This window comes from Pezoporus flaviventris, unplaced genomic scaffold (assembly GCF_033815535.1).
Source record: "Pezoporus flaviventris isolate CSIRO_AGI_PZ_B2104156 unplaced genomic scaffold, CSIRO_AGI_Pfla_v1 ptg000009l, whole genome shotgun sequence".
NCBI classification, from domain to species: domain Eukaryota; kingdom Metazoa; phylum Chordata; class Aves; order Psittaciformes; family Psittacidae; genus Pezoporus; species Pezoporus flaviventris.
In genome coordinates this window covers 5212108-5238524 of record NW_026892557.1, presented here as the reverse complement: position 1 = coordinate 5238524, position 26417 = coordinate 5212108, and the positions used below count along the sequence as shown (strand labels likewise).

Below are 26417 nucleotides of genomic sequence, written 5' to 3'. Positions count from 1 at the left end.
TGTGGTTTTATTTCTTTTATTAAAAACCCATACTTGTTACATTTTCAAGTGTAAATACTGAAAAATAGCCTATGGCAAAATGAAAAGGCACAGGATTAAAATCAGCTTCATTGTTTCCATGGATACATGTTTGCTGTTTGGCAAAGAGTATTTTATACACTTTCTACAAGAAGAAGCATCATTTTAAATACATCTCTGAAGGGAGGGACCGTGTTCTTTTAACCATGACACCAGAATTTGTGCTCCTAAAAAATGTGATCTCTTTACTTCACTTTAAGGTCCTGTCTCAGTTGTTCTTTGGAGCAGAGGAACTTGAGTGCAGCAGGAGAGTGCAGCTTTGCATTACGATAGCAGCTGACAGGCGTCTTAACATAGAGCTCACTTTGTACACAGTAAGACAAATAGCAGTCTCTTACAGCAAAGCAGGGATCAAGTATACAGACAGCATGGGAGTTCAAGCTAGCTCTAACCTGGATTTAGGAAGAATGCACCAGAAACTGGCTCAGAACACTGGGAAATAGTTCAGCGAAGCATTTCAAGCTAGTTTGCTGTGTCTCAGAAGGGGTGGTTGTAAGAGAGACTAGAATTATTGTTCCTTTCTGAAAAATAGATGTACAGTTGGTTGTTGGTTTTGCTTTTATCTAAGAAGTAGTCTTTGTAACCCTGATGCAGTATCTTAATAACAGTCAGGATGTCATTGAAACAGTCATTCCTGTTCTGGAGCATGCCGTGGCTTCCAGCACAGCCCATCAGTCATTGGGATACCTGTGTGCTTCCCAGTGGGACTGTAAGAGCTCGAGGGCTGTAGTTTCCTGGATTCTCACTACAGTAGCTGCACCATGAGCCTTGGCTGTGACTGAAGGGGAGAACATCAGGCACGTCTCTTGTTTGTGTCACAGAGTACGTGTCATTCTCACCAGTGGTTTTGGTTACCAGACTCTGCATTTCTCTGCAGGATGCATGGCTGTGCCTTTCTTACAGTGGAACACCTCTGAGAATGCTTCAAAGTTCTGCAAAGACCCCATCACCCTACACAAAGAGAAGGAATTTATTTGCATGGATACAGGGCATGGAGATTGTTGCTTTGAAAACAGAAAACCATGTTGGAATCCAAGTCTCAGAAGACAGGATAATTTATGCAATAAAAGTACAGCTGATAGGAATAACGAAATGCTGGAACAGAGCATTCTGGTCCATTCTCTACAGACTGGCAACTTCACCAGGCCAAGCAAAGGAATGTGCTCTCCAGCACTGTCCTACAAGCTATGGGAGAAGCTCTTAAAGTTAGTCCAGATTGATTTGTTAGAGTATAGCTCATAGCAGTGAGCCTCTCTCTCCTCCTGTGCCATACTGGCACAATGGGTTGAACCAAGTAAGTTATCAGTTAGTAAATCAGTTAGTAAAACGCACCTGTATTTCAGAGGGCTGTGAACATCTGTCTTTATGGACTGGCTAGCATATTCTGGTCTGTAGGAACCACACCAAACCTAGACAAGGAGGATTAAACATTAGTGGGTCAGTATTAAAGAGAATTCAGCTTGGGGACCTGCTTACTGGTTTTCCAAGTTTTTCCTAAATTTCTTACAGTATAGTTGGAATATGTTGTACTGAGAAAGCAGAATAATGATTATAATGATTAACTAATTACTTTTTGTTTTATCAAGTTCTTGGATTAAGATCTGATGCTTTAGGGTAGACATATTAGCCCTTGATTTCACTTATGTTTCCCCAGATGAGCTGGAGGTTCAGAGTCTGAAGCACACCACCAAGTGTGTTGGCCCACTATCAAATATCTAACCTACTGTATCACATCTGTTACTCTAAGAGTTTCTCATCCAGGCCATCTTTTTCATGTCTCTCTTGAGGACCTTTTGATGAGTGCAAAAATGAGCCATTGTCCAAGTGGAGCTTGGGACTGATCTTCTCTCTAACCTCTAAGATAACCTAATTCATACTTTCATGAGGCATGTAGTGGCTGCACCCAAGTGTTCTTACCTGGGCAAAGTTGAGGAAGAAGAGCTGTTTGTGGGACAGATTCAGTCCTGGCAACTTTGGCTCCTTCCCTTCCCGTTCCAGCCATTTTAAGTAGGCCTAGAAATGATTACAGATGCAATTCAGACAGCAGAGTGGCCTATTCAGGCATGGTGGGTATTCTGAATGTTATTTGGGGGTGAGAGATTTCAGTCACAATGTATATGAACCCAACACATCTGCTCTTCTGTATTTTCATAGTTTTTATCTTTCTAATACAAACAGTGCAGCTAATTTTATGACAAAGCTGTCACAGAAGTACTCTGTTGACTGTTCTGGCAAAACCCATGTAACACAGAGAGAATTCACATTCAGCTTCTCAAGTACAGTAATCTCTGAACTGAGCTGTTATGAAATGGGAAAAAATAGCAGACTCTTGCATGAAAGTGTTGTTTTAGAGTAGCAGTTGACCAGATGACCTTCACCATGAGGAGCTCTGTGTGTTCTTTACAGAGCCACCTGGAGATATACCCTGCATTTCTTCAGGAAGATGGCACTTGCTGCTTTAGAGAGAGGCATGCCACTGGTGATACATGCACGGTCATTCATGCTGAGGAGCCTGAACACCCATGACTGCAGCCTGAAGTAAAATCATCACCTTCCACTGACTTATCCTATAGGAATTTGTGTCTGGAAATAAAGCGTTAAGCTCTATGGTGATGATTTTTCTCTCTTCAGGTAGCTGCTCATAAAATAGCAGATAATAACCTTGCACAATGTTAAATCCATTACCGGTATTGTTACAAATTAATTGGCCAATTTTCTTTTTTTAGGTCTATTGACATAATGGAGACAAATTAATGTGTCCTCACGCTGGCTGATTTCAAACGTTCTAGTACCTGATCCTCTTCGTTGCTGACAGTCTCAAAGCACACAAACAGCAAAGGTAGAGCTGAGGGTGAAAATACATTTACATTGGAGGATTCTGTGCAGGCAGCTCCTGTCATCCTACAGCACCCTGCCATGTTTGCACAGCTTTGCAAGTTTATTTGAGAGAAACAAACTTGGGGAAAACAGTTGCTCTGCTTCCCCATATCACCAGACTGTGTTGCCAAGAGATCAGTGCTCTGTTGCCATGTAAGAAGCTCTTTGAAGGTGTAGCTGTCATTTTCAGAATCAAGGGCTTTAGAAAGGTGAGGGTGTTTTACCTTCTCCCAAGCTAATCCTGTGCCTGTTGGTGAGTGTTACTCTTGATTAGCTGACACAGAAGTGTGCAGCATCAAGCACTGTGGTAGCTCAAAGTACAGCCAGGAGAATGAGGTGGTCTTCTCCTGGGTGCAAGAATGCAGCAATCCTACACTGTGACTGGGATGTAAGCTGCTAGATCCATAATTGAGGTTTTAAGGTTTTGAATATGGTAATAACATTGTCAATGTTCTATTGACAGAATAATGCTATTGCTGAATCCCAGGGGTAAAGTTACCCCACAGTATATTTGGAGGTTACCTTATAAGCCTGTCGGACTCCTCCATTATCTGCTATATTTTCCCCTAATGTGCTTATTCCACTGACCTGTAAAAGAATAATCATTCATTTAGTCTGTACTCAGTAGTATTAGCAATGCTTGGAACCACGAGCTGAGCACAGTCATACATCAAAGACAGTCATGTCTGGAACAAAAGGAAGGACTTTGGGCTAGGGCAAAGAAAGGAGAGAATGGAAGTAAAAACTTAATAGGGTAAAAGCTGTAGATTAGAACAGAGAGAAAATATAGGAACATAACAGGAATGGGCTTCTGGGCAGAACATACACTAGCAGGATGGCAAAATACAGTAGCAAACACCAGATTTCCTCACCCTTGCCAAAATCCCCCTGTAGGGTCTGGCAGCAAAAGCACACATGGGCCCAGCTCACCATTAACCCGCTGCACACAGATACTCTGGTTTCTAGGCTACACCAGTATCCCCAGTTTACATTCATTATGGTATCAAACCCAGTGGTGTGGCATTGCTTGGTTTCACTTACATTTTGGCCCCCTGCGAGCTCCCATGTGTAGTTCCCGTACTGATAAACCATGCAACGAGACTGCTCCTTGAAATGCATAGCTGAGAAATTGCTCCACCAGTCAAACATATTCCCATCTTTATCAAAATTCCTGCCTACATGAAAATCCAAGACAAAAGGATTTTTGAGTGTGATCCTGTGTGCAACCACAGCACTGTGTAACCCGTTTCTTACAGTGTAATGAGGACAGCCGAAGGAATACTATTTTCCCAGTTATCTTCTCACCATTGTCATCAAACCCGTGGGTAATTTCATGGCCAATGACCATCCCGATCCCACCGAAGTTCAGGGCTTGTGGCTGGCGTTTGCTGAAGAAGGGGGGCTGCAGAATCCCAGCAGGAAAAACTGCACAGAGGGGAGGAGAGAGGGAGATGCTGTAAGGCACTGTTAGTTCTGGGTACTTTGCAGACAGATTGCTTGGTTTAAAGATCAGTAAGGAACATAAAATATAAAGTGATTAGGAACAACATCATGCCTCCTCATGCGAAATTGTTTCTCTCTTGATAAGTGGAAAATGACAAGTTAATGAAGGTTTAATTTAGCACATCTGCAATTACAGTATCTCCTTGTTTGAGAACCAAGCATCATTTACATTTCGACTTTAGCCTAATTTGGGCCATAATGTATGCTGCAGTAAGTCAAGAACAGCATGTTCAGTAACTGTCTGTTAGAGATAGGGACAGTTTGTATTATAGAGCCATTTTATAGGGGAACTAATGGATGTTTTATTGCTTTATTTTCGTTAAAGAAAGGCTGGCAATCACATGCTGATTACCAGCAACACTCGGTGATAATCCTGCAGACCACCAAGTGCTCTTGGAAGCCAGTCTGGGGTGGGAGCAGTGGGAGGTCTGTTCTTCAGTCTACTGGCAAAAACCTTATATAGAATCAGTGGGATTTAGTGTTCATCCCACCTATGTAAGATGAAAAGCACATAGGCTTCTAAAGGATTTAGGATTGAAAGCAATTAATTCTAGTAAGATACTTTGTAAGAAGTGAGATACTGAAATTATATAGCAATTATTTCATTTAGAGACAAAATCGTTTTGGACTATATAGAAAGTTTAATCCATACAATTTCAGGGAGAAATATGTAAGACAGTAGTAAGACAGAGGCAGGAAACCAAAAGCAGTGTGGAAAATTATCTCTCTCAAACTTGAGACAGGACTTAACTGACATCTACACTATTGTGGGTAGCTGTGCTTGAATTTTTGGCTTATACATTCATCTTCAAGTTGCTTAAAGCAGTTACTTCCATATTACTTAAAAGGCAAAATTGTAGAGGAACCAGGCTTCTTTAAGAGCCAACTTCCCTGCCTGCAAAGCTGGGTCACAGCTGATTACCATTACCATAAAACAGAGCCTGAGCTTACCTACAGGGTGATGCACATTCACAGGTTGAGGACTGGTCACAGCTTTTACTGTACCTGCAGTATGGAGGTAAGTGGAAGCCGCACAAATGGAAAATGGCTCTTTCTGATGAGGTTGGAGTGCTAAAGCTTTGGATGTTGCTGCTTTTAGCAATTACCTAAGTTTTCCCTTGTGACTGTTGGTTGGGTTGTTTTCCATTTCTGGCTTTTGCCCTATGAGCAGGACGCTGTTGGTGTCTGGCCTAAAAAAGGCATGTATTTTTCTCTGTATGGTATTTGGCAGTACTTGGATAGTAGCTCTTCCTGCAGCCTAGGAATGTGAATAAGCACTACTTTCTAGGAGTTACTTGGTTTCTCTCCCTTTTGGGGTGTTCAGAAGTCACCCAAGACTCTACAGCATTTGCAGGCTTAACCTGAGTATTCTGGCCATGTGCATAGCTCAGGGAGCATGGGCAGCCAGGCATATTTGCTGTGTCTTAAGTCTGTAGATCTCCTCTGCTAAGAACAGGGAAGGTCAGCCTAGCAGCTCTGCAAAAGCTCCCAGCTCTGACATTCTACAAGCAGAGGCAGGTTTCTTGAGCCTGGTATGCCTCTTATTGATATAACTTCAGTACCATCTGTACAGATGGCAAACTGAAGAGCTGCCCATATGTTTATCAGGAATATGGAAACATGAGTACAGACAGCCCAGCATACACTGTGAGCATTCTCTAGTCTCTGAAGCTGGCACTCATATAGTAGCAGTTATTGTCTCAGGCTCTCAAACCTAAAGCTGTTCCAATTACAGTCTATAAACTATGTCTGCCCAGCAGGGAGCTGAATATTCATCAACAAAGTGATTGCCTGAAATGAACAGCCTGTCCACCTTGCCCAGAATTCCTGCACAGACACAGGCAGGTTTGCCTCTGGATAACAGACTGATGAATCGGTTTCACAGAGCCGTTTGCAGCTGCTGTGAACCTACCGATCTGATTCCGGTTGGGGGAATAGAATGCATTGACCACTGCAGCTCCAATTATCCATCTGAAAACAAACATTGCACCAAAGTTAGTCCTGATTTAGACATCATTTTTATTGAATTGTTATTGATAAAAAATGCAGACTGCATAAATGGGAAGAACTGAGGTAGGAAGAAAGGTGCCATTGAACACAGCTTAAAGAAATACTAACACAGGAAGTAACTGGTGTCTCATTTATGGGCACTTTTTACCCAAAACAATGCCAAGCTAAAGTTAGAAATGCTTTTTCTCTTGAATGTTGAACAGCCACATTGGGGCAGACTGTGGTACCAGCTCATCTTAATGCTAACTGAGCTTGAGAAGAAACCCACAGTTTACATTCAAAAGACAGTTGGCATTTAGAGGACACTGAGCAGCAGAAGGCAGTTACTCAGTAAGTTAAGGCCAAATTGCTTTCTTGAAAAATTAGATATCTGATTGTGATTATTCTGTTTTAAATGTCTGTATTTGGAGTCCAATATTTCATAGATAATGAGTGTTAACTTTGAGAAGTAATTGTTGAGTAGGCTGCTTCTGGAAACTTCCTGCGATACTTTGATAACTTTTTAGTCTTTATATTTTTCTTTCTCCTCCCCTTTTCTTCTACCTCTGACATACAGTGCTGTCATGAACCATTCAGAACAGTCTGAAGCCATAAACTCATGACAAGTATTCAGCAGCCTCAGCTTGTGATATTCTTCCCACATCTCTTGTCCTTATAGTATCTTGTGATGCCCCAGGTGCCAGTGTTTTGCCATAACTACTTATGGGCTGCTGTGGGATGGAATGAAATTTCCCGCTTAAGAAACACAGCGCATGTCTGCATCTTCCAGTTCTTGACAAGTTGGTTATTCTGAACTAACAGACTAGAGGGGACTGCTCATCTCAGCCTGGGAACAGGAGTAAGTGGTAGAGGTGCCGGTGTGGCACTAACCTGTGTGTAACACATGCGTAAAGAAGGAGTAGGGATCTGTTCCTGAGGTTTTTCAGAGCAGTTTTTCTCCGAAGGCCAGTCTGTTGTGAAAGCAGACTGGCCTTCAGTTCAGACCATGCTCTTGGTCCATAAGCTTCTCCTTGGCATGCTTGACATGAAATGCTTGCAGCTGGCCAGGTTGCTTCTAACAACTCACCCCCACCCTCCCCAGAAGGCTCTGAATAGGAGCAATGGCTAGTATTCTTAACTGCAATGATTAGCTGATGATATCAGACATAGTAGTTAGGTACTCCAGCGTAATTAAACAGTGATCTGGAGTGATAAGTGGTTTTACATCTCCTTGGGGAAACCCTTCAAGCTGCTGGTGAGAGATTACTAGTAAGATGTGGTTCATTACATGGAAAAAGTGCCAAGTATTTCATGTATCATCAAACTACCAGGCAAAAAAGGCCTAATTCATGAATCCATGAAAGGGTTCCCACAAATGTGCTTTAAACCATGCCTTGAATGAGCAGGGGTGCTGGGAATTCTGGCTGAAGGGCTACCATCTGTCTGCAGACAGGCTGTAAAAGGCAGAAGTGATCAATAACAGTCTGTGGATTAAGGACATCAGTGCTGTACAAGAATTCTTGCTATATAGAGCACCATGACTGATTCTTCCAGAAATGAGGGAGCAGAAAATGCTGGGTTTTAGCTGACTGGTCAGAAGACTCCCTTGGTGAATGATTCCCCAGTAACTTCCTGGAGGTTTCTCAGTGTCTGCATTGTGTGCTTGCATTCTGACTTAAACCACTTCACAGGAAGAAGGACAGAAGAAACGAACAGGCTTTGCAACAATGAATTTGACTGATGCTTCTCTCTGGGGAGTCTTTGTTTACTTGCTTATTAATAACTGTGATATTGTAGGCTTTGTAAAGGGGTGTTTGACATACTTTTGTCTCAAGACATTCTCGGACATAAGCGTTCTCTGCTGTCCACAGTGTAGGACTTACCCCTCGTCACCCTTACCTTGGAAGTCAGTTGTGGCTGTAACTTACATGTCCTGGTCAACTCTCTCACGAAGTTTCCTCAAGCTCTTTTGGGCTCCAGCTCTCAGGTTTTCCAGAATGTTTTCAAAGTAGCTGTGTTCACTGAAGTTTAACTGAAGAAACAGACACCAAGTGTGTTTATGAGTAAGCTGAGGGGACAGAGGGATTCCTCATACCACAGAGTCCATCTCCTACACAATGTTTTGATTACAAGGTATCACTTACTAGTTAGCTTTTTGCATGCATTTATTTGTTAGCATGTTCAACACAATCAATTCTGTGTGCTGTCCAGTCACTTGGAAATCACACTTGCACAGGTTTAGGTATTCCAAGTGGCAAGAAAAATAAGTGTAGGCTGTTACACATGGAGGCATGCGCAGCGTTCTTACGTTGGCATATTCCTGATCCAGTTTTTCATTCTGATCTTCCAAAATATAATCTGGGTAGCCAATTTGTTCTTTAATTGCCATTGCCTAGAAGAAAAGAGTTTAATGTTTCCTCTGAATTGTTTGCGAGAAACTGGCAGCAAATATTTAAAGACCTTGTTCAAACGCTTCCCATTGCCTACTGAGACTTAATGTGGTTTGCAAGACTCATTAAAAGGAAGGAAATATGTATGTGAGCTAACAAAGGAGTAAAAAGAAAAGGACAATGTAACAGGATAATGGAGAACAGGATAGTGAACACCTAAGTCTCTTCCTGTGATTTGTAGAGGAACTGGGAATAGCGATGCTACAAAATTCCAAAGATTACATATTCATGATGGAATACTGAAGTTCCTTGTTCTCTCTGACCTTCTCACGAGCTTTCTCTTTAGATGCCTCATCCATCCACTGTAATTCATCTAAAGTCTCGATGAACACTTCACGAATCTTGTCTATTAAGTCTCGGACCTAAAGAGAGGCAGTAAGAAACTAATCATTTCCATGCTGCTTTTCCCAGGCAGAGCTAAGGAGGGCTGAAAAGCTTCCTACTGACAGATGATGTCCCCATATTCTGTGCAGTAAAACATGGGACTCAGCATTTAAAAGAGCATCATAAATGCGCCCTTGTGCCTTCTGACTCTTGGCTGATTGACATCTTTAACAGACAAAACAGGTTGGGAGATCAGGTGGAGGGGAATGGGCACTGCAGACATTGTGGTTGTACAGTAGTATGAAGGGTAAACTACATACCATCCTCTTGCTCTCACCAGCAAATGTCTCCCTGACATACATTGCTCCCACTGCGTTCTCCATGTTGTTGTTGACATAACTCACACACTCCCTCCAGCGGGCTTCTTCCAGTGTTGTCCCGTAAAGTGCCTGTCATACAAAGCCCCGCAGGATTAGTTCTGCCTGTGCGTTTCTTCCCTAAGTCATTGCCTAAAGAGGAGGCTAACCTAAGACAAGGGTTTCCATTGTTGTGACTGCTGTTCTTGGATTTCCTTGGGGATGATATGACATAAAGATGTCATTGTGTTGACAAGGACTTGATCTGGGGACTCTGGGACTCTCTTCTAGAACTATGCTCTATTATCTCTTTAGGAAGAGAGGAAATACCTTCCTGTAGCTGGCCCGAGCATCCTTAAAACGCCGGCTCAAGCTGCTGACCCGATCAATCACCAGTCGCCAAATGAGGTAGTTCTGGATGGTGCTGTATGGGAAAGCAAAACTGAGCTTAATCCCCTGGGAAGAGCAACACTAGTGCAGGCAGGCAGAGGAGGATTTTAACTCTGAAGGGAGATAAGAAAGCAAATGATTGCTGCCAGTCATCACTTTCATAGCATCTGCAGGTGACTGTTCTTATCTAACCCGCTGTAGAGGCCTCCAGACTGAGGACTGGACTACCATGTCTGTTAGGGATTAATTTCTTTCTAGAGAGCAAGAGCTATAGGCCTGTGATGTATCTTTTTTTCTTCCCGTTTACACTTTTCTGAGCAGGGGGACACCCAGTGCTACACATACTTTGGTACCCAAGGACCTTTGAAGACATTACCCATGTTTCACAGAGAAGTGGTGTCATTTTTCTCAGAGGCTCCGAGTGGGCCCGATCATGTACATTCCCATGATACTTCCATGAATTTTGTCTTGGATATTCTCCAGTTTCTTTACCTTGCCGAGTACTTGGAGATAATTGCTTTCAGCTCTTGCAGGTAGGGCATGCCATATACAACAACCTCTTCTTCTTGGTCCACCTGAACACTTACTGAAGACATGACACCTTGGATGAAGAAGGTCCAGTTAAATTCCTAGGCAGACAGAAAGACATGTGCTAATACCAGATGTTTCAGTGCCTTAGTAGCTGTCTGGACTTTCTACAGTCTATGGGATTCAATGTAGTTGTAGTGGTGTTCAGTAGAAAATTGATTTGTAAGAGACTCTGAGTACAAGATTAAGAATGGGAATGATTTTATACCTCTTTGTTGCATCACTGATTAATTCACAAAGCCATTTCCAATGGGCATGGCAGTAAGAGGAGGCTGCAAGTATCAGGGTGCTCTTTCAACACTTACGTTCAGTGCAAACTTCTCCTGTAGTTCTTTTAAGGTCATTTTGTTGTACAGCAGGGTTACATCATGCCTTTCTTCTGCTGGGGTAGTTGCCTGAAGACATTCACAAGGTTATTACTAGAATCAGCTGGCACAAGGGACAGTGGCTGAAATCACACGCATGCAGGTGCACATACACACACTCAGATAACATGCAAATAAACCAGATTGTCCTTCTCGCTCCTTGCTCCCTCCCCAGGATCCAGAGAAGGTCTTGGTTTCTGTACTCACATTTGCAATCTCTGTTTCGAGCTCCATAACTTTTGCCATTTCCTCTTGGACAAAGGAATCATCTTTAGACATATTCTTGTCTTCCCGGATCATCTTGGCAATGGTGATCATGAACTGCAGATAAGCTTCTCTCACCTGCACACAAGAAACAGAGCATGTGTGTAGCATTGTGAAGAAAAAGTTTGCTGTCTGTCATCTCTCACTGAGCATCCATTCTTCTTGTTCCTTTAGCTTTAAGGTGTGCTGTGAAAGAGTTGGGCCCAGGGTCACAGCCTTTGCGCTTGCCTCCAGTGCAACTGTCCCCACTCCAGTTTTCCTGTTTCCCCCAGAACCACCACTGTTACAGATACTACTGCAATACCTAAGACCTTAGTTCATCCTGGAATACCTTAGAGTGCAATCTGCAGTCTCAAAATACAGAGTGAAAGCAACACTTTCTGCTTCCCTGTGCAATCCAACTCTGGCATTCTGAGTTAAAATTACTACTTGAGCAAAAAGAAAGCTCTGTGCTTTGAGTTACACTGTGGGAACAGTGATCCCTACTAGCCAAATACCAGGGTAAACATGGAGGGTTTTAAGTTCTCTGAAAGTAATACCATAAATCTTCTAAACTGTTTTTATTGTCTGAAAGAAAGCTCTGTCTCAGATGGTTCCCAGTGATACCTTTGCTTTATTTCTAGTAGGAGGGTATAGCTGTAATTTATGCCTCAGAATGGACCTTGAAAAAATACTTGGCTGCTGAGGGAGTACTGATCTCTGATACAGGAAAGCTTAATACTACCTATTCTTGCATCCTGCTCCTCCTCCATAGACCTTGGAAACCAGACAAATACAGGAACTGTTGCGAAATGGAGTCTGGGCATTTCCATGATGAGGATGGTTTGTGTTTTGAGGCTGAATGCTGAGCCTTAATCAGGCCAGGTTCCCAGAGGCCTCAGCAGGAGCTCTGCCAAAAGATGCTGGCCTAAGCGCAGGGGGGGTTTGGGTCATCAGAGTTTGGCTCATTGTCTGTGGGAAGTGAGCTGTTAAATACCAAACAGAAAGGGGTCGTGTCTCTTCCTTATTCATTAAGGTTAAAACCACAGCCTCTGCCCTTCGTCTTTATAGCTTCAAATTAAAATTGTATTGAGCAGTACTGGTTTTCTTTTGCTAATGTTTGTTACCTGATTTTCTACCTCCTACAAGTCAATCTAAGTCTGACTTCCATGTGATGATGCACAAATGTCCCTCTTTCTTCTGTATCTGGCACTACAAAGGTGAAACTTGCAGAACAAAACCCCAGTTCCAGCAGCTATCTGCAGCTCCCAACACAACTGCATGGAGTTTGTTTTGTATTTTCATGTAATCTGGGAGAGAAAGGAGGGTAAATGGCAGCAGGTTCTTACTGGCTGAGGACCTGTTCCATTCATACAGCTTCATGTAAAAACACTGTCCTTAAACTTTTTTCCCCCTAAATGAACAGCAAAAAAAAAAAATCTGAATATTTTGGTGTTCCACCCAATGTATTTTGGGGTATTATGTTCAAATATGATCCAGTATGACAATAGTTCTCCTATGTCTATAATCCATCTTTCCAGCAGTTTATAAAAAATAGTAGCCAGAAGCAGTGGCTTTAGAAGAAGATATAAGTGAATCCAAGATAACCTGCACTGAAAATATGAATCTATCCTTCAAAATTAGAGACTCTTTTAAGCTCAAAACAGTGATGAATTTATTTTCCCAAACCCTCCTCATCTGTATGAAGTGGCCAGGTCTGGGCAGTTTGATACTTGCAGTTGTCAGTCCTTTAGGAAACTCTCCAATTTTGGTGTAATTGGGAAAAGCTGTAGCAATGAGCATCACAGTCTGGTTCTGACTGTCACATGTTGTAATGATTCACGTATTTGAGGTTTCCAACACACAGGGGTAAGTAATAAAGTTGTATTAGTAGCACACTGTAAATAAATTAGAAGGAATACTTACTCTTTGATAGTTGCCCCCATTGAAGTAGTAATCCCTGGATGGCATTCCTAAACTTGGCTGGTCAATCTGAAGGAAATGGTACATTTCTGTAGTTAGTGAGGAACAGGAATTGGTGTTGTCCAAAAGCATCCTTGAAAGGCAACACAACATGCTTCCTGTGCCATCCTTTCAGTGTTGGAATGACACTAGTACACTCTAACCAAAGACCTTTAGGAACTGGGGGGAGATAGAAAGTGCAGCTTTTGTCTCTGGACTTTAGATAAGGGCAGGATGGATGCTTGCTGTGGGTCATTAACCAAATCTTTCAGTAACCTTTGGGATCTAAAAATAAATTAAAGCAGCTTAGAAAAGAAGTTGTTTGACTTGAGGGCTGGAATTCCTGCATGAGCTACATGGACGGGCTCTGACGAATTATCTGCATACTTTAAAAACGCAGTTTCCTGCTGTATATTAAACCTCACTTTGCAGGACACAGGAATTTACAGCCCTTAAATGCTGTAAATCAGCAAAGGTCCATTGATTATTTTATTTCTTTGACTGCAACAAAAATTATGCTTCCATCAAATGTTTCCCAACAGAACTGCCACTGGGGTTCTGAACTGGTGCACAGACTTTGCCAGTATTGTGCACACCCCCTGACTAAGGGAAGCTGATCTCTATGCAGTTTCAATAGCCATCCATTATGATTCTGGCATATAAATAATTCCCTGAAATGTTTTCCTTACATAAATGATGTGTCTGCTGGAATCCCGGTCATCATTCCACACAAACATGTCAATGAGGACACGTTTGTTAAATCTGGAGTTCATTATGGAGAGTTTTTCTTCCATGCTCCAGTTTGCCTCTGGGAGATAAAAGGGAAGATATACATCATTTATCAATATGTATGAGGACTGAATCAGTTGTGTAGTTTCAAGCTTATTGCTGAAACTGTTTAGAACCAGAGTGGACATAATGTGGGAATACTTGTACAGGACACTGCTAAATATGTATGATACCCTGATTTTTATTAATGAAGGAAAAGGTAAAATGAGGATCTAATTCAATGACAATAGTCTCCCAATTCTGACTTAACACTCCTGCACTCTAAGGCACAGCATTACCTTTGGTCTTATTCCAGTCTGCAGAAGCCACTGGCCAATCTCCAACCATCCTTAAGGCCTCTAGCAAAGGCAATGAATCTCTTTGCTCTATAAGACCTGAGAGTGGAAAACCAGACATTATATTGCTTCCATGGGGGTTGAGGAGGAATGAATTAACACAGGTAACAGGCCTGACAGTTTAAATCTGAAACTGGGCTTGTCATAGCAGAAAATAAGAGGTATAGTTAAATCATCCTACATTGGTCTTCAGAAGATTAATCAGGTACTTATGTTGACTTCAGTGCTGATTTTGACTGAATTAGTTTGGAAAGGAGGAAATGGGACACGTTTTTGCATTCAGAAGGGAAGGCTTTCTATTAATACGAGAGGTAGATAATAAATATCTGTCCTTTCTACACCCCAGAATGTGTCTTTTAAGCCTTAATGATGTACCAAGGCATCTTCACCTGAAGATTAGCTTTCCAGGCAAAGCCATGCAGATTAGATGGATACTGACTGGCCTTTTGCTTAAGAGTACATTGGTACTTTTGTACATCTGGTATTGAACAAGAGAATTAATGGAATAAGAAGAGACTCACTCTCATTCATGCATGATTTGTAAAGTATTTTTGCTTTCTGAAATGCCTCTCTGTCCTCTTGATCTGAAGTCTCCAGCACACCTGGGGAAAGAACCAGGGAGAGCTCTGCTTTGGAGAGCTTTGATCTTGTCACAGAAATCACAGAGTTCAGGGCTATGATAAGTACCTGTTATTGTAGGCTTCAATCACTGTGCAACTAGAGTGCTCTTTAAAGAGGCTATTAATGGAGAAAGTGTCAGGAAGGTCATGCTACAGCTTGTTGTGCTCCTTTTGAAGTTACTACCACAGCACCTATGGCTGATTTTTAGTGGGAGCAGGATGTTCCCACAAAATGGCTGTAGTAAGAGATGTGGAGATTAAAGGACTAGAGAAAAAACTCCCAATCAACACAACACTTCCATGGAAGTTTATTTCTCTGTGAAATGTGCAGTAAGTAACGTGTGAAGCCAACCACAAGTGCACAGCCAAGCAGAGAGGAGCCCCATTCCTACCTTTGAGGACGATCTCCAGCTCATCTCTCAGGATGTCAAAGATGCTGTATCTGGAGCTGGTCTCTGGGATGACGTGCCGGTTCAGCCAGCCCCCGCAGGCATACTGGTAGAAATCCTTGCACGGGTCAGCTGTTGGGTCCATATTCTGGATTATTCTAGCAGCTGGGTATCAGAATTGGAGAGATGAATTCCAGAGGCTGCCCAGTAATCTCTGGGACTACCAAAGGCTGTCAAGAAGCTGCTTGGCAAGAAGGCACCTTGCTTATGCTACTTATAGAGGATAACCTCGTGTACTGTGATTCAAAGGATCCTATTTTCTCATGCAATGCAAGGAAGCCTCTGACAGACACTTGCAGTGCAACTGTACTGGTTTGCAGAGGGAGCCTCTGAATGGCAGGCCAGTTCTCCCCTAGGGCCCTAGCTTAGGTACCCACCAATGAAGGCAGTGATGGGAACATCTGTGCTGGAGTCTTTGCTGTCTTGAGGTGTACAAGCAGATGCCAAAAATAAGCAGGGGAGTAGCCCCATGTGTAGAATGCGTTCTCTGTGAGGGAAAGTTCTCAATAATCATTCATAATAACGATCATTACCTGCTGTAACACATCCAGGGGTGGTACATACACTGCCTGAATTGGTGCCATAGTGAGTGCCTGCAGGAAGAGGAATAAGGAAGCAGGTGAATTAGTTGTTTTGGAAAGAAAAAGCTACCAATGTCACTTGCAAGCAGGCCAACCTCAGTGACAGCCCTGTTTAGTTTTAGAGCAAGCGAGTGCATGTTAGTGCCAGTAAATGGTACCAACTGACAGCTGTGAAGACATCTCTATCTGCAGATTTATGAGGAATTTATTGGAAGCAGTATTACAACAGTCCTGACAGTGAGCCTGAACTCTCCTGGAAGGAGAATACCTACTAATGGTCTCCACAGTCTTCCTGACACATACTGAGTGTATCAGATCCCTTTCTAGACAATCTATTGAGATGCTTTAAGCATCCAAGCTCTTTCATGACGTTCAGAGTTTTGCTGTGGACTTGCACAGAAGCCTTTGCACATGAACATGTAATTTTTCATGCTGAGTACTGAAGTGAATGTGCTTGTGGTGCTAGTCAGGCCACCTGTGTGCTGCTCACTATGGCTCTGGGGTGGGGGTAACCAAGCACCCAGCCTCATGAGTGGCCTTTGCCCCAGGTGCAAACTAATTAATTTTGCTGGTTTAATTTCTCTTTGTGAGCCTGGACTAGCTCAGTAGCTCCTGGCGTTAGACAGCTACTTGGTTCCACACTGGAAAAGGAAAACCTGATACCCTTCCTTTGCAACAGGATTAGCTGTGGTTTTAAACTTCTGTTTGACCCTTATGCTAGGATGCTTGCAGAAAAGAGCTACTAAAACCCCCTTCCAATTAAAGTGGTTTACGTGACAGCAAACAAGATTACAGTAATTCAGAGAGAAATAAAGCAGTGGGGAGGAGAAGAGGGTTTTGAAGTTCATCAGTGGAAGCAAGATAAAAATCCCCCACTGTGATTGGGAATGTACCGTTCAGGGTTCAGCTGCGAGCTGTCGTGCTGTGTGGGAGCAGATCTGCATTAGAATAACTGCATGCCTTATTACAGTTCAGTGTCTGGCAAACTGAACATGGGATGAGCAAAGCATGGGTAACAATTGGTTAGCTTCTTTAATGTAACCTGACAATGTCTCACTTCAGTCTCTGGGACCCAACTGCTTTCAACAAGATTCTGACTCCCCACGTTCACAGAGCCCTTGTGATTGTGGAAATGTAACTGAGCTGTGTAACAGGGAAGTCAAATCTGTTCTGAAACCTTGGTTGCACACTCGGGGCTCTGAAACTGTGCCACAACCCCAGAAATGGCTGGGGAGGGGCTCTCAGCTACTTCTGAAAGGGGCTCCTTTGTCTTTCTATCAACTCTCTCTTACGCCTCAGCAGCACTCCTGACAAAGAACCAAGCCAACCTGACTGTATGACAGATGACCAACACTGCCCTGTTCTACTTCACAGTGTGTTCATTGGGTCTCTGCTCACTTGACTGATGTGCTGCCTGCTGCACCTCTGGAACTCCAAACCACTGGAAACAAACATAAACCACACCTGAAGCCTGAGCCGGGCAACTCCGCACTTCATTGTCTCAAACTACTTTGCTAAAGACAACTGCCCAAGTTTCAGTACAAATACCTCTATTTCTCTATATACTTGTTTTTCCTCCCTACTTAAATACTGTTGACAGGTTGAGCTATGACATAAAGACTCCTGCTTTGATAGCCATGGCCAAAGACTGCTGCAGTAGAGGTGTGGGAGGGACCACTTGAGTTAATGTTCTTCAAAGCCTGAAAGCTGAAACAAAACAAATGTCTAAATCCTGGGGATGTAATGGGAAATTACTGAACATAGAGTTGTGAGTGGGATCGTAAGTGGGACATGGCCTCATGTTTGACAGTAATATAAGGCATGAAGCTGGTGATTTGTAGGAGAAGAAGATTGGCACAGATTGTTCGGCTCTGAATCCCATGTTCCCCCTGCTGCGGAGAAAGCGAAGACCTCAGTGGAAAGGTTTGCAGGGAATCAATTCTTGTCTCTTCTCCCATCAAACCGCGCCTCCCACTTGGCTTCTCCCACAGCCAAGTTCATCCAGATCCTTACAGGCTTGTTTTCCTCTTTTAAAATTAATCACTCCATTTCCCCTCCTCTTCCTCCTGAGACACCTTCTCTCTGTAGACCTCTTAAACAGTCAGAGAGGGATGCAAAGAAACAGAAACGGACCAGGAGTATTTAATCACTGGAGCTACTTTGTGCAATACTCAGTTCCTTCCTGGCTCTTGAAATTCAGGAGCTCTGCAGCATTACCCTTGCATTTGCTTCATTAAGGAGGTCACACTCTTGCTCTGTCAATAGTCTTGTAGGTAGAAAAGAATCGTTGAGCGCTCTGCAGGCTGAAGAATAACTTCTGAGCTCTGCAGAGCACCAGCCGCCCTTCACCAGTTCATCTCTTGCATGGCCAGTTTTTAAAACACAAGTTGCTTTTCACAGCATTTCTGAAGTTCCTTTTTAGACAACAAAAGCAAAGCAAATCATTCGGTACAAGCACAATTTGTGTTTAGTGTTTTCCCACTGCGTTTTGAGGGCCACAGATGGCTGGGGATGGCACACATTGAAACAATTAGATCCATAGTGCCATCAGGCAGTTGAGTGTGAGCTTTACCTTTCAGCACCTTCTCTGTTTATTGTACAGATCTCATCTGCACAAGTGCTGTCGGCACTGCAGACTGCTTCTGTTGCTATTCTAGCACTGAATTGTTTGCCACAAATAATGTCACTGCCAAATTTAGCTGCTCTTCCTCTGAGAGGGCTGTACCAGATGTCAGTGTCTTCAAACCTTTGGGGATGCAGACACAAGCAAACCTCCAACACTTGTGCATCTTGCTTCTGAGAAACCCTACAAACTTGGAAGCCAGAAAGTGAATAAAATACTGGTTAAATTAACATGACTTTGAGCAGTCAGGACCAGCAGTGAGGTGAGGGTGGCAGTTGTGTGTAACTAAGTTGTCTGGAGAAGCCACTGACAATGATGCGATGCTCTTTGGCCTCAACCTTTCCAAGGAGTGATGAAACCTGGACATTGGTAAATATTTGTAGAAGAGAGCTGGGAGCTGTGGAAAGGCTGCAGAGATGTACGTGTGGGTGTGATGGAAAGATTGAGAGCATGGTGTGTTCAGTGTCAAAACCAAATGACTTCAGTTCTGTCCATGCTCACCCAAATATTACTCTGATATTCTTACAGTATTTTCCTTGAGCTTATTTAGATGAGGTTTTATGGGTATGGAAACTTCTCTAGATGTCAAAAAATCCCCAAACTGCTTCTAGAACTATGTAACTGTACTGCTGTGAGAGCTTCAGTGTGTTTGCTGGCTAGGTACATAGATGAACATCCCAGTCAGTATTTACGTGTATTACAGATGCTAACTGCTATAAATAATTGAGCTATGCACACCCAAACATAAGCGGGCAGAAGCTGCCTCTAGGTCAGTGCTGCAAACACTCCTTGAAGGCAAGAGAGAAGAGCCTGAGGGACTGCCTGCTGTACAGGACGAGCAGCACATGAGCTCTGCAATCACCGTGCACTCACATTGTGCACAGGGATGTCTGAATCTAGGAAACATTGCCCATAGTTTAACTGCTGATAGGAGCCTGCAAAACACTTGGGATTTTGGAACTGCTTTCTGAGAGATAAGCCTTCCAGCAAAGAAATGTAACAGCACTTGCTTCATGTGCACAAATGATTCACGTGGATTGGGATGAGACACCAACATTTGGGCAGATGTTACTGGTACCTGAACTCTGGTTTGCCTGCACTCAAGCAGCAAAGATGTAGAGCAGATTTCTCACCTCCTTTAGGCATGCATGCAACAAAATTCTGCATAGCTCAATATTTTGATGCAGAAACTCCTACCTTAGGACACAGCCCTGAACAATTCTTTCCTCCCATCTCCTGAACTAACAGAATAAACTTTCTGATGAGTATTATCAGTGCCAAATGCTCTGAGATTTCATTTAACACTGAAACAAGTGCTGGTAATGCTGAATTGCTGGTAGCAAAAGGAGTGAGCGTAAAAAGGCTTTTCCTGTGAATATTACTCAGCATTGTGCAGTGTTTTACTTACGAGTGCTGAGGAAAGCAGTTCACTGCAGGCAGGGGATGCAGTGGCAAGGTAAGGAGAAAACAATGCCTCACTTCAGTTTTGCTATTCGTACTTGATTTTATTCCCTAGTGTTTTAGCAAAGCTCTGAATGCAAGAGGCAGTGATGGGAATGAGGAACATGAGGCAGCTGTTGCTACCAGTGCTGCTTCACAGGGGTTTTAAATAGGACTTTGCATTTGATGTGCTAGTGGGAAAACTTAGTTTTGAGAGTAACCACGCTCTGCTGCTGGCGTACTCAGGCACAGCACCTTCATGTGCATCACTGTCAGGTTCCTGGCAAGGCTTTTACATCAAAGTCCCTGAAATCTCTCATAGGGATCAAGCTGCCTGATGTGATAGTGAAGTAGTCTCCCTTCCTCGGCAGCACACCATTGTAATAAACAGTCTCCCTTTTAATCTGCTAAGCATGTGGAGCTTTACAACTCCTGGCAGTAACAAACCTTGACTCAGACTTCTATGAGATAAGGAAATGTCAGCACACAGACACACACCTTCCTTCTGAAACAGTACAAGAACTGTTGTCAAAACAACGCAGAACCCAATCAAATGCATAAAATGAATTAAGCATATAGAATGTTAGTCACATATCTTAAAAAGGAAAGAAAACCCAAGCTAGCCCTCTCCATGCCTGAGCCTGGCACAAGGCAGAGGCAGCCGCGTCCCTCACAGGGGTAACCTCGCTGTCTCCCTGTACTTTGCATGTAGCTCTGCAAAAACTCTTTATTACTGCGGAGGGAAGAGGGGAATTCTTTATTCCCAGGTTCCTTACCTCTGCTGCTGGCATAGAGGATCACCAGGGCGACCACTGCACAGGTCATGAGGAGCAGCAAGACGGCCAGACCGATGGATACGAAGCTCCATGATTTCTTTCCAGATTTCGTTGATTTTTCCACAATATCCATTTGACTTTCTGATTTCCCCATTATTGTAACTCTAAATGGAGGAGGGAATAGTGAGAAAGCATTAACAGCACAGCTAAATCAATATAAGGATGAATGCATGGCAAATCAGAGAGGGGAAAAAGCAACAGAATCAAAGCGAAGATAAAGGAAACTTCCAAATTATTACACGTATTTGTCCATCTGATTGTCCACAGCTTTGCCAACCTCATTCTCCATCTCCTGTGCCTGCCAGGCTGCCAGCACTCGGGGTGTGCTGCTGGGGGGCTGTTCGGGACTGCACTACCCCAGCCTCTCCATGCTGCAGTGTCATAACTTCAGGAGCCTGCTTTGGGAAGTGTGGAAAAGTCTCATGACCAGGTTGGGCAACTCCTTTCTCCCAAACAGGGAAGGAGGGGGAAAAGCTGCCTCCTTCCACTCCCCGCTTGGAAAAGTCTTTTGCTGTTTCGAAGAATCTTCCTCCTTCTCCAGTGGCTGTAAGCAGGTCTGGGGGGCTCTGTCAGCAGCACAGTCCAAGCAGAGCTCCTGCCAGTTGCGAGTGTCTCTGAGCTGGGTCTGCTCCGCCTCTGGCACGGATGCAGGGTTTGGCGAGTAGAACGCGCCTAGAGCCCGTGTCTGCAGGAGCCGCTGACCCCCGGTGCCTCAGGGCCATGCTCCAAGCCCCGCGCTCTGCCGTGTGCAGCTCCCGGCCCCAGGGCAGCGCCGCGGCGGGCGGAGGGAGCGCAGCGCAGCCGGGTCCGGCCACGGCGCTCCGGCAGCTCCGCGGCGGCTTCTGCCGGCTCTCCTGCAGCCCCCGGGGCTCCGCCGCCAGCTCCTTTGGCGGCTGCTCTCGGGGCGCCAGGAGGTGCAAACCCACCGGGGCCCTCCGGCTGCGGCAGCGCTGGCGGCGCTCGGTGCCGTGCGTGGGAACAGCTCCTGGTGTGAAGCGCACCGATTTATAGGTCGGTGCAGGCTACGGAACAGGATTCTTTTAAGCTCCTGCTTGGAAATCTGTCTGGTAGCAGCTGGGAAGGGAGTGAAAGAAGGCAGGATAGGCATGTGATTTCCCTTGGGGGTTATTCTTTTCCAGAACTGACTTTGGAAGGAGGGAGAAGCCGGTTTGTTTGGGTTCTTTTCCCCTCGCAGGCTGCTTTATGGAGCTCGTGTAAGTCGCAGCCAAAGTTCACACTATATAAATTCTCAGGCTGGTACCTCTCATGACCTGAGCGCTTCCCCAGCGCTCCAAGTTCTGTGCATGCTCAGGAGGAAGTGCTGAGGGCAAAGAAAGGATTGCTCTATGGCAGCCCTGTTTACTGGGAACGTGCACACAGAGTTTTCCAAGAATGGGCATGCAGGCCTGTTGTGTGAATGGGGTAGGAAACAACGAGTGCCAGTTTCTTCTGCTGGAGTATCAAGTCTCCTCTTCTAGTCTGTGTTCTGCTTCAAAGGCCCTGTGAGGATTTGCCTCCTTTCTCCAAGTCATGTCGTCCTGGGCTCTGTCAAGTGTGAAGGCAGCTGTTCCCATCCCACCATCTGAAGAAGAGCGTAAGAACGCAAAGAGCTGGAAAAAATGCGTGCAGATCCTGGTGTCCATCTGTGAAAAGCAGCTACAGAGCAAAGGATGCTCTTAAGGATAACGTTATGGTTTTAGTGATGAGTTGAGTGATCTCTTGTTTGTGTTTGCAAGAAGCCAGCAAAAGATTAGTTTCCTACGTACGTCCATGTTCCTTACTGCAGAAGAGTGTTGGTGTTACAATGTGGCTCTGAGGACTTAGTTCAGGTCCATAATACTGCAATAGACAATCACTGCGCAGGATTAAATGCAGTTATTCTTGTAACATGGCTGTAAGATCCTGCAGGGTGTTACTGTGTCCATTTCAACAAGTGATCTGAATGTGGCCCAAAGCGGCTCAGTTGAGGCCGATCCAAGCATCAGGCTGGAAAGTCAGTAGTGAGAAGCAGTTTGTATTTCCTTTACTCTTGCAGCTTAGCTCTGAAATAACCTGCTCAGTAGCAAAGTCCTTCCATTGCCCATTTTCAGGCAGGTTTCAGTGGCTGTAAAGGACATGTCTGCAGACTCATTAATTTTGATAGTCTTGAGCAGCTCTGTGTGCTCACTGAAATAGAGTGATCTGTCATTCTGACACCTCCCACCAGTGCAGTGAGGTCCCTGTTGCCTTCATTGCTTCTAAGGGGAAGGACCTATTTTAGTTCTGGCAAAGGAGATTTGATGATGCAAAGTGGAAATGTTTTTTTTTTTCCTTGTTATTCCTTTTCCCTAAGTCCCCTATTTGACAAAGTTATTCATAAACTGCTTTCTTTCCACAGTGTATTGCAACCAGAAAGTGCTAAAAGAAGTTCACTTCCTTTATACCTCAATGGGGAAACTGAGGCACAGGGAAGTGTTGTGACTTATCAGAGTTACAGTGGCAATAGCTGACTGCAGAAACCTTCCTGTCCCACTCTTTCATCTGCTGGCCTAGGTCACCACCCATTAGACCCTTATTTTACACGTTAGCTTAAAAAGTGTAATCTGTCCTTACAATGATGTAAAGGTGAACACTGATCTGGGGATTTCTTCTTCCAGAAACTGAGACTCAGTAGGTTTCAGTTGTTGGAAAACAGGCCTTTTGCACAAAGCAACGTAGACAAAACCCATATGAAGCAGTGAGGTGTTTGCTGTTTGCATTGGGCTGCTTTGAAAGGATTTTTCCCATTTTGCTTGCTCTGTACCTAAAGGAAGTTGTGTTCCTGCCATTTGGAGTTGTGGAGTTTGCAGTGGCAGGGTTACAGCTCTGGAAAAGCCCCAGATGGTTGATGTGTACACTGGACGGTGGAGGGGTGGGACCTGAGCAGCCACTCCCGATGGCTGCTTCCTCTGGATGCTTTTACTGTGCACCTATGACTGTTTACTGGAGAGGTGCTTCCACAGGCGTAAGGCATCCCAAACGACCCACAGATACCATGGTGCTGGTCAGAGGCAGGGAGCTGCTCTGGAGCTGTTACACAATGCTCTTTTCATGGGAAGCAATTTAGGAGCTTTCCTATGTCCCTGGGAGAGTCTGGCTATACCTGGGACATGGCATGGGAAGAAGATGTATTCAAGGATACTAGCACCTTTCTCAGAAGTTTGGTTGCTGTGTCTTAGTTGCTTACAATGTCAAATTGACCTTCAATGCTTCATTTAGAAGGAACTGATTGTAAAGAGAAAAATGGTGAAGGGTTATACCTTTTTTTCCCCTGTGCAAACGTTTGCTTTACTCAGGTGGTTAAATGAGGTGATGTGTACCTCAAAACCCCAATGCTAGGACCATATGAGAATGTATTGTCTGATCTAGTTCCCTGCCATCCTGAGGCATTGCACAGTCTTTCCTCAGGGCTGACTGAACTTCTCCCAACAGCTTACTCAGGTTGCACTCAGTGTGTTGTGTTTCATGTTGATGGAAGCGGACGTGCTGGGTCAGCTGAACAGATGTTCTGGTGGTTGCTGCTCTCTGCATGCTCCAACAGAATCAGGGGCTGCATGAACAACCGGGTGGTTATTTCCCAGCCAGTGCTCTTGAGTTCTCCTGCAGGTATGAATCAGCTACATCAGATGTATAAGCAGCTCTTTTAGTGTCCAAAACCAATTGGAACCAAACAGGACATGGTGCTGACATCTTTAGCATTATGTGTCTTAAATATTGCTACCATGGAAACAACCATCTCTATCTGTTACACTTTGTGTCTCCTTATAAACTGGTCTGTACCAAGATGTGAGAGAAAACCACATACCTCTGGATGCCAGGGATTTGTACTTCCTGCCCATGCAGAAAGTCATGTATAAATCAAGAGCAACAGGAATTGCTCTGTGGAAAGGTATTTTCCTTCTCTCCAATACAAACAGCAAAAGCAGCTCATTTTGAAATGTCATCCATAGGTGAGGGAACACAGACAAGTAGTTACCAGTGAATCTCACACTTTTTTGTTCCAAGTGCCTGCCGTTTTTCTTTCCAATTTCTTTCTGAGCCCTTCCCTTTTTCAGTAGAGGGAAACCAGCAATATGGGTTATTGTATTAGGAGAGTTTTAGGGTGACACTGTAGTTCTAGTGGGGGCACAGTAAAGAATATAAATGAATGTGTTAATAGGCAAAGCACATCCTTATGCTACCTTGCACTGCAGCTCTGCATTTCACTTTGATTCTATTGCTTTGGCTTCTCCTGATGGGTAACAAGTATTCCCCACTCAGAACAGATGGGTTACAAGTGGAAATCTTCCTTTTTCTCTCTTTTGAACAGTTTTAGTCACCAGGTACAATCCAGCCTCTGCATCTGTCCCCATGTTGCAGCAGGAGTGCAGTGCCAAAGCCAAAATCACCTGCAGGTGAAAGAGCCTGCTTTTCTTCTTTAGTGCAGATTACAAATTGCCACCTCCTTGTATGTGTGAGGCAGAGATATGGAGAGCAGCTTCAAAACTCTTCCAAGAGGCTGCTTAAGTACTGTTGCTTACCTCTTTGTCTTTAGTGCATTACAGATAGTCAATCTCTGCTGAGACCTGGGTTTCAGTGTTCAGGTTACACAGATGCAAAGATGTGTTTCTTCTGTGCATATAGATTGATCTAAATAGGAAAACTCATCTGAACCAAGATTTATATGCATGTCTCAAAGTGCCAGATTTGCTATCAACATCACCAGTTCTGTTCAGTAACCAAACCAATATGTTCCAGTCTAAGCAGCTGCTTTCTCAAGAGTGAAAGGAGTATTGAAGAGATTGTGCTAGAAATGAGGCTGGTCTTGCACATTAAATACAGAAGACAATCTGAAGGTATAGGGTGACATTAAAAAAACCAAAGCACCAAACAGCCCCCAGTAAATCAGCACAGTGACTGACTCCAGGACAATGGCTGGATGTTCCCTTTGGATTTATTGTAGCAGGGATGCTGACTACTGAGGATAACTCACTATGCTCAAAAAGAATGGGTTTGTCTTTGAGAGCCAGTGGAAGGCTGTCATCTATCAACTAGCTTAAAAAAAAACAGAAATCACTACTCAAATACCTTCTTATAGCTGGTTGGCACCAGATGTGTGGAGTGTAAATAAGTCCTGTTAGATGCACATGTGAAACAGATCAGAATTGGGAAAACCCTGAAGTTCAGATGATGTTTCAGAACTCTTTACTCCCCCTCCCTTTGGAGACAATGATCTCTGAACATCAGAAGCAGGAAAAAGAATAGCAGACATGAGTGTATTCTGTATTGAAGGTGTGCAGTGATTGCTGCAGCAGCTCTGTAAATGCATGCACTCTGCACAGAGAAGCAGGTGAAAATGGAAAGTTCTCTTACCTCCGCCTTGTGGAGAACGTTTGCCAGCTGCAGGGGTCAGGAGCCTGGTGCAGTTCCTGGGTGGAATTCGCATGTTTACCTTGTCTGGCAGTCAGAACCAAACGCTAATGCCTGTTACCAGCACTGATGTCTGGAGCAGGCTCTCCCTGGTAAAGCTCTTGCTAAGAACTGTGCCTAAATCTGCCTCTCTCTTTCCCCTGCACACTCACTCTCCCACACAGGTGACTTAGAATGCCCAATGAATTTAAT

General features: G+C 44.0%; 1 protein-coding gene across 4 annotated transcripts; it reads right to left on the bottom strand.

Annotated features, from left to right (window-relative positions):
* Positions 1–26329, bottom strand: MMEL1 (membrane metalloendopeptidase like 1). Of its 4 annotated transcripts, none has more exons than XM_061450414.1 (23): positions 26169–26329; positions 20739–20902; positions 15852–15911; positions 15262–15423; positions 14771–14851; positions 14193–14288; positions 13815–13933; positions 13090–13155; positions 11128–11262; positions 10861–10950; positions 10460–10596; positions 9908–10001; positions 9542–9670; positions 9161–9259; positions 8756–8839; positions 8376–8479; positions 6371–6429; positions 4261–4380; positions 3997–4130; positions 3478–3543; positions 1996–2091; positions 1411–1487; positions 1–1029 (listed from the first exon to the last, which is right to left on the bottom strand). In XM_061450414.1, exons 2-23 carry the CDS (start codon positions 20890–20892, stop codon positions 930–932), a joined length of 2262 nt encoding a protein of 753 aa, XP_061306398.1. In that variant the 5' UTR covers positions 20893–20902; positions 26169–26329; the 3' UTR covers positions 1–929. The 4 variants fall into 4 exon arrangements, with proteins under 4 accessions (XP_061306398.1, XP_061306397.1, XP_061306396.1 ...); XM_061450413.1 differs by lacking the exon at positions 26169–26329 and adding an exon at positions 21076–21334; XM_061450412.1 differs by lacking the exon at positions 26169–26329 and adding an exon at positions 21038–21333.
* Positions 26330–26417: the final 88 nt, after the last annotated feature.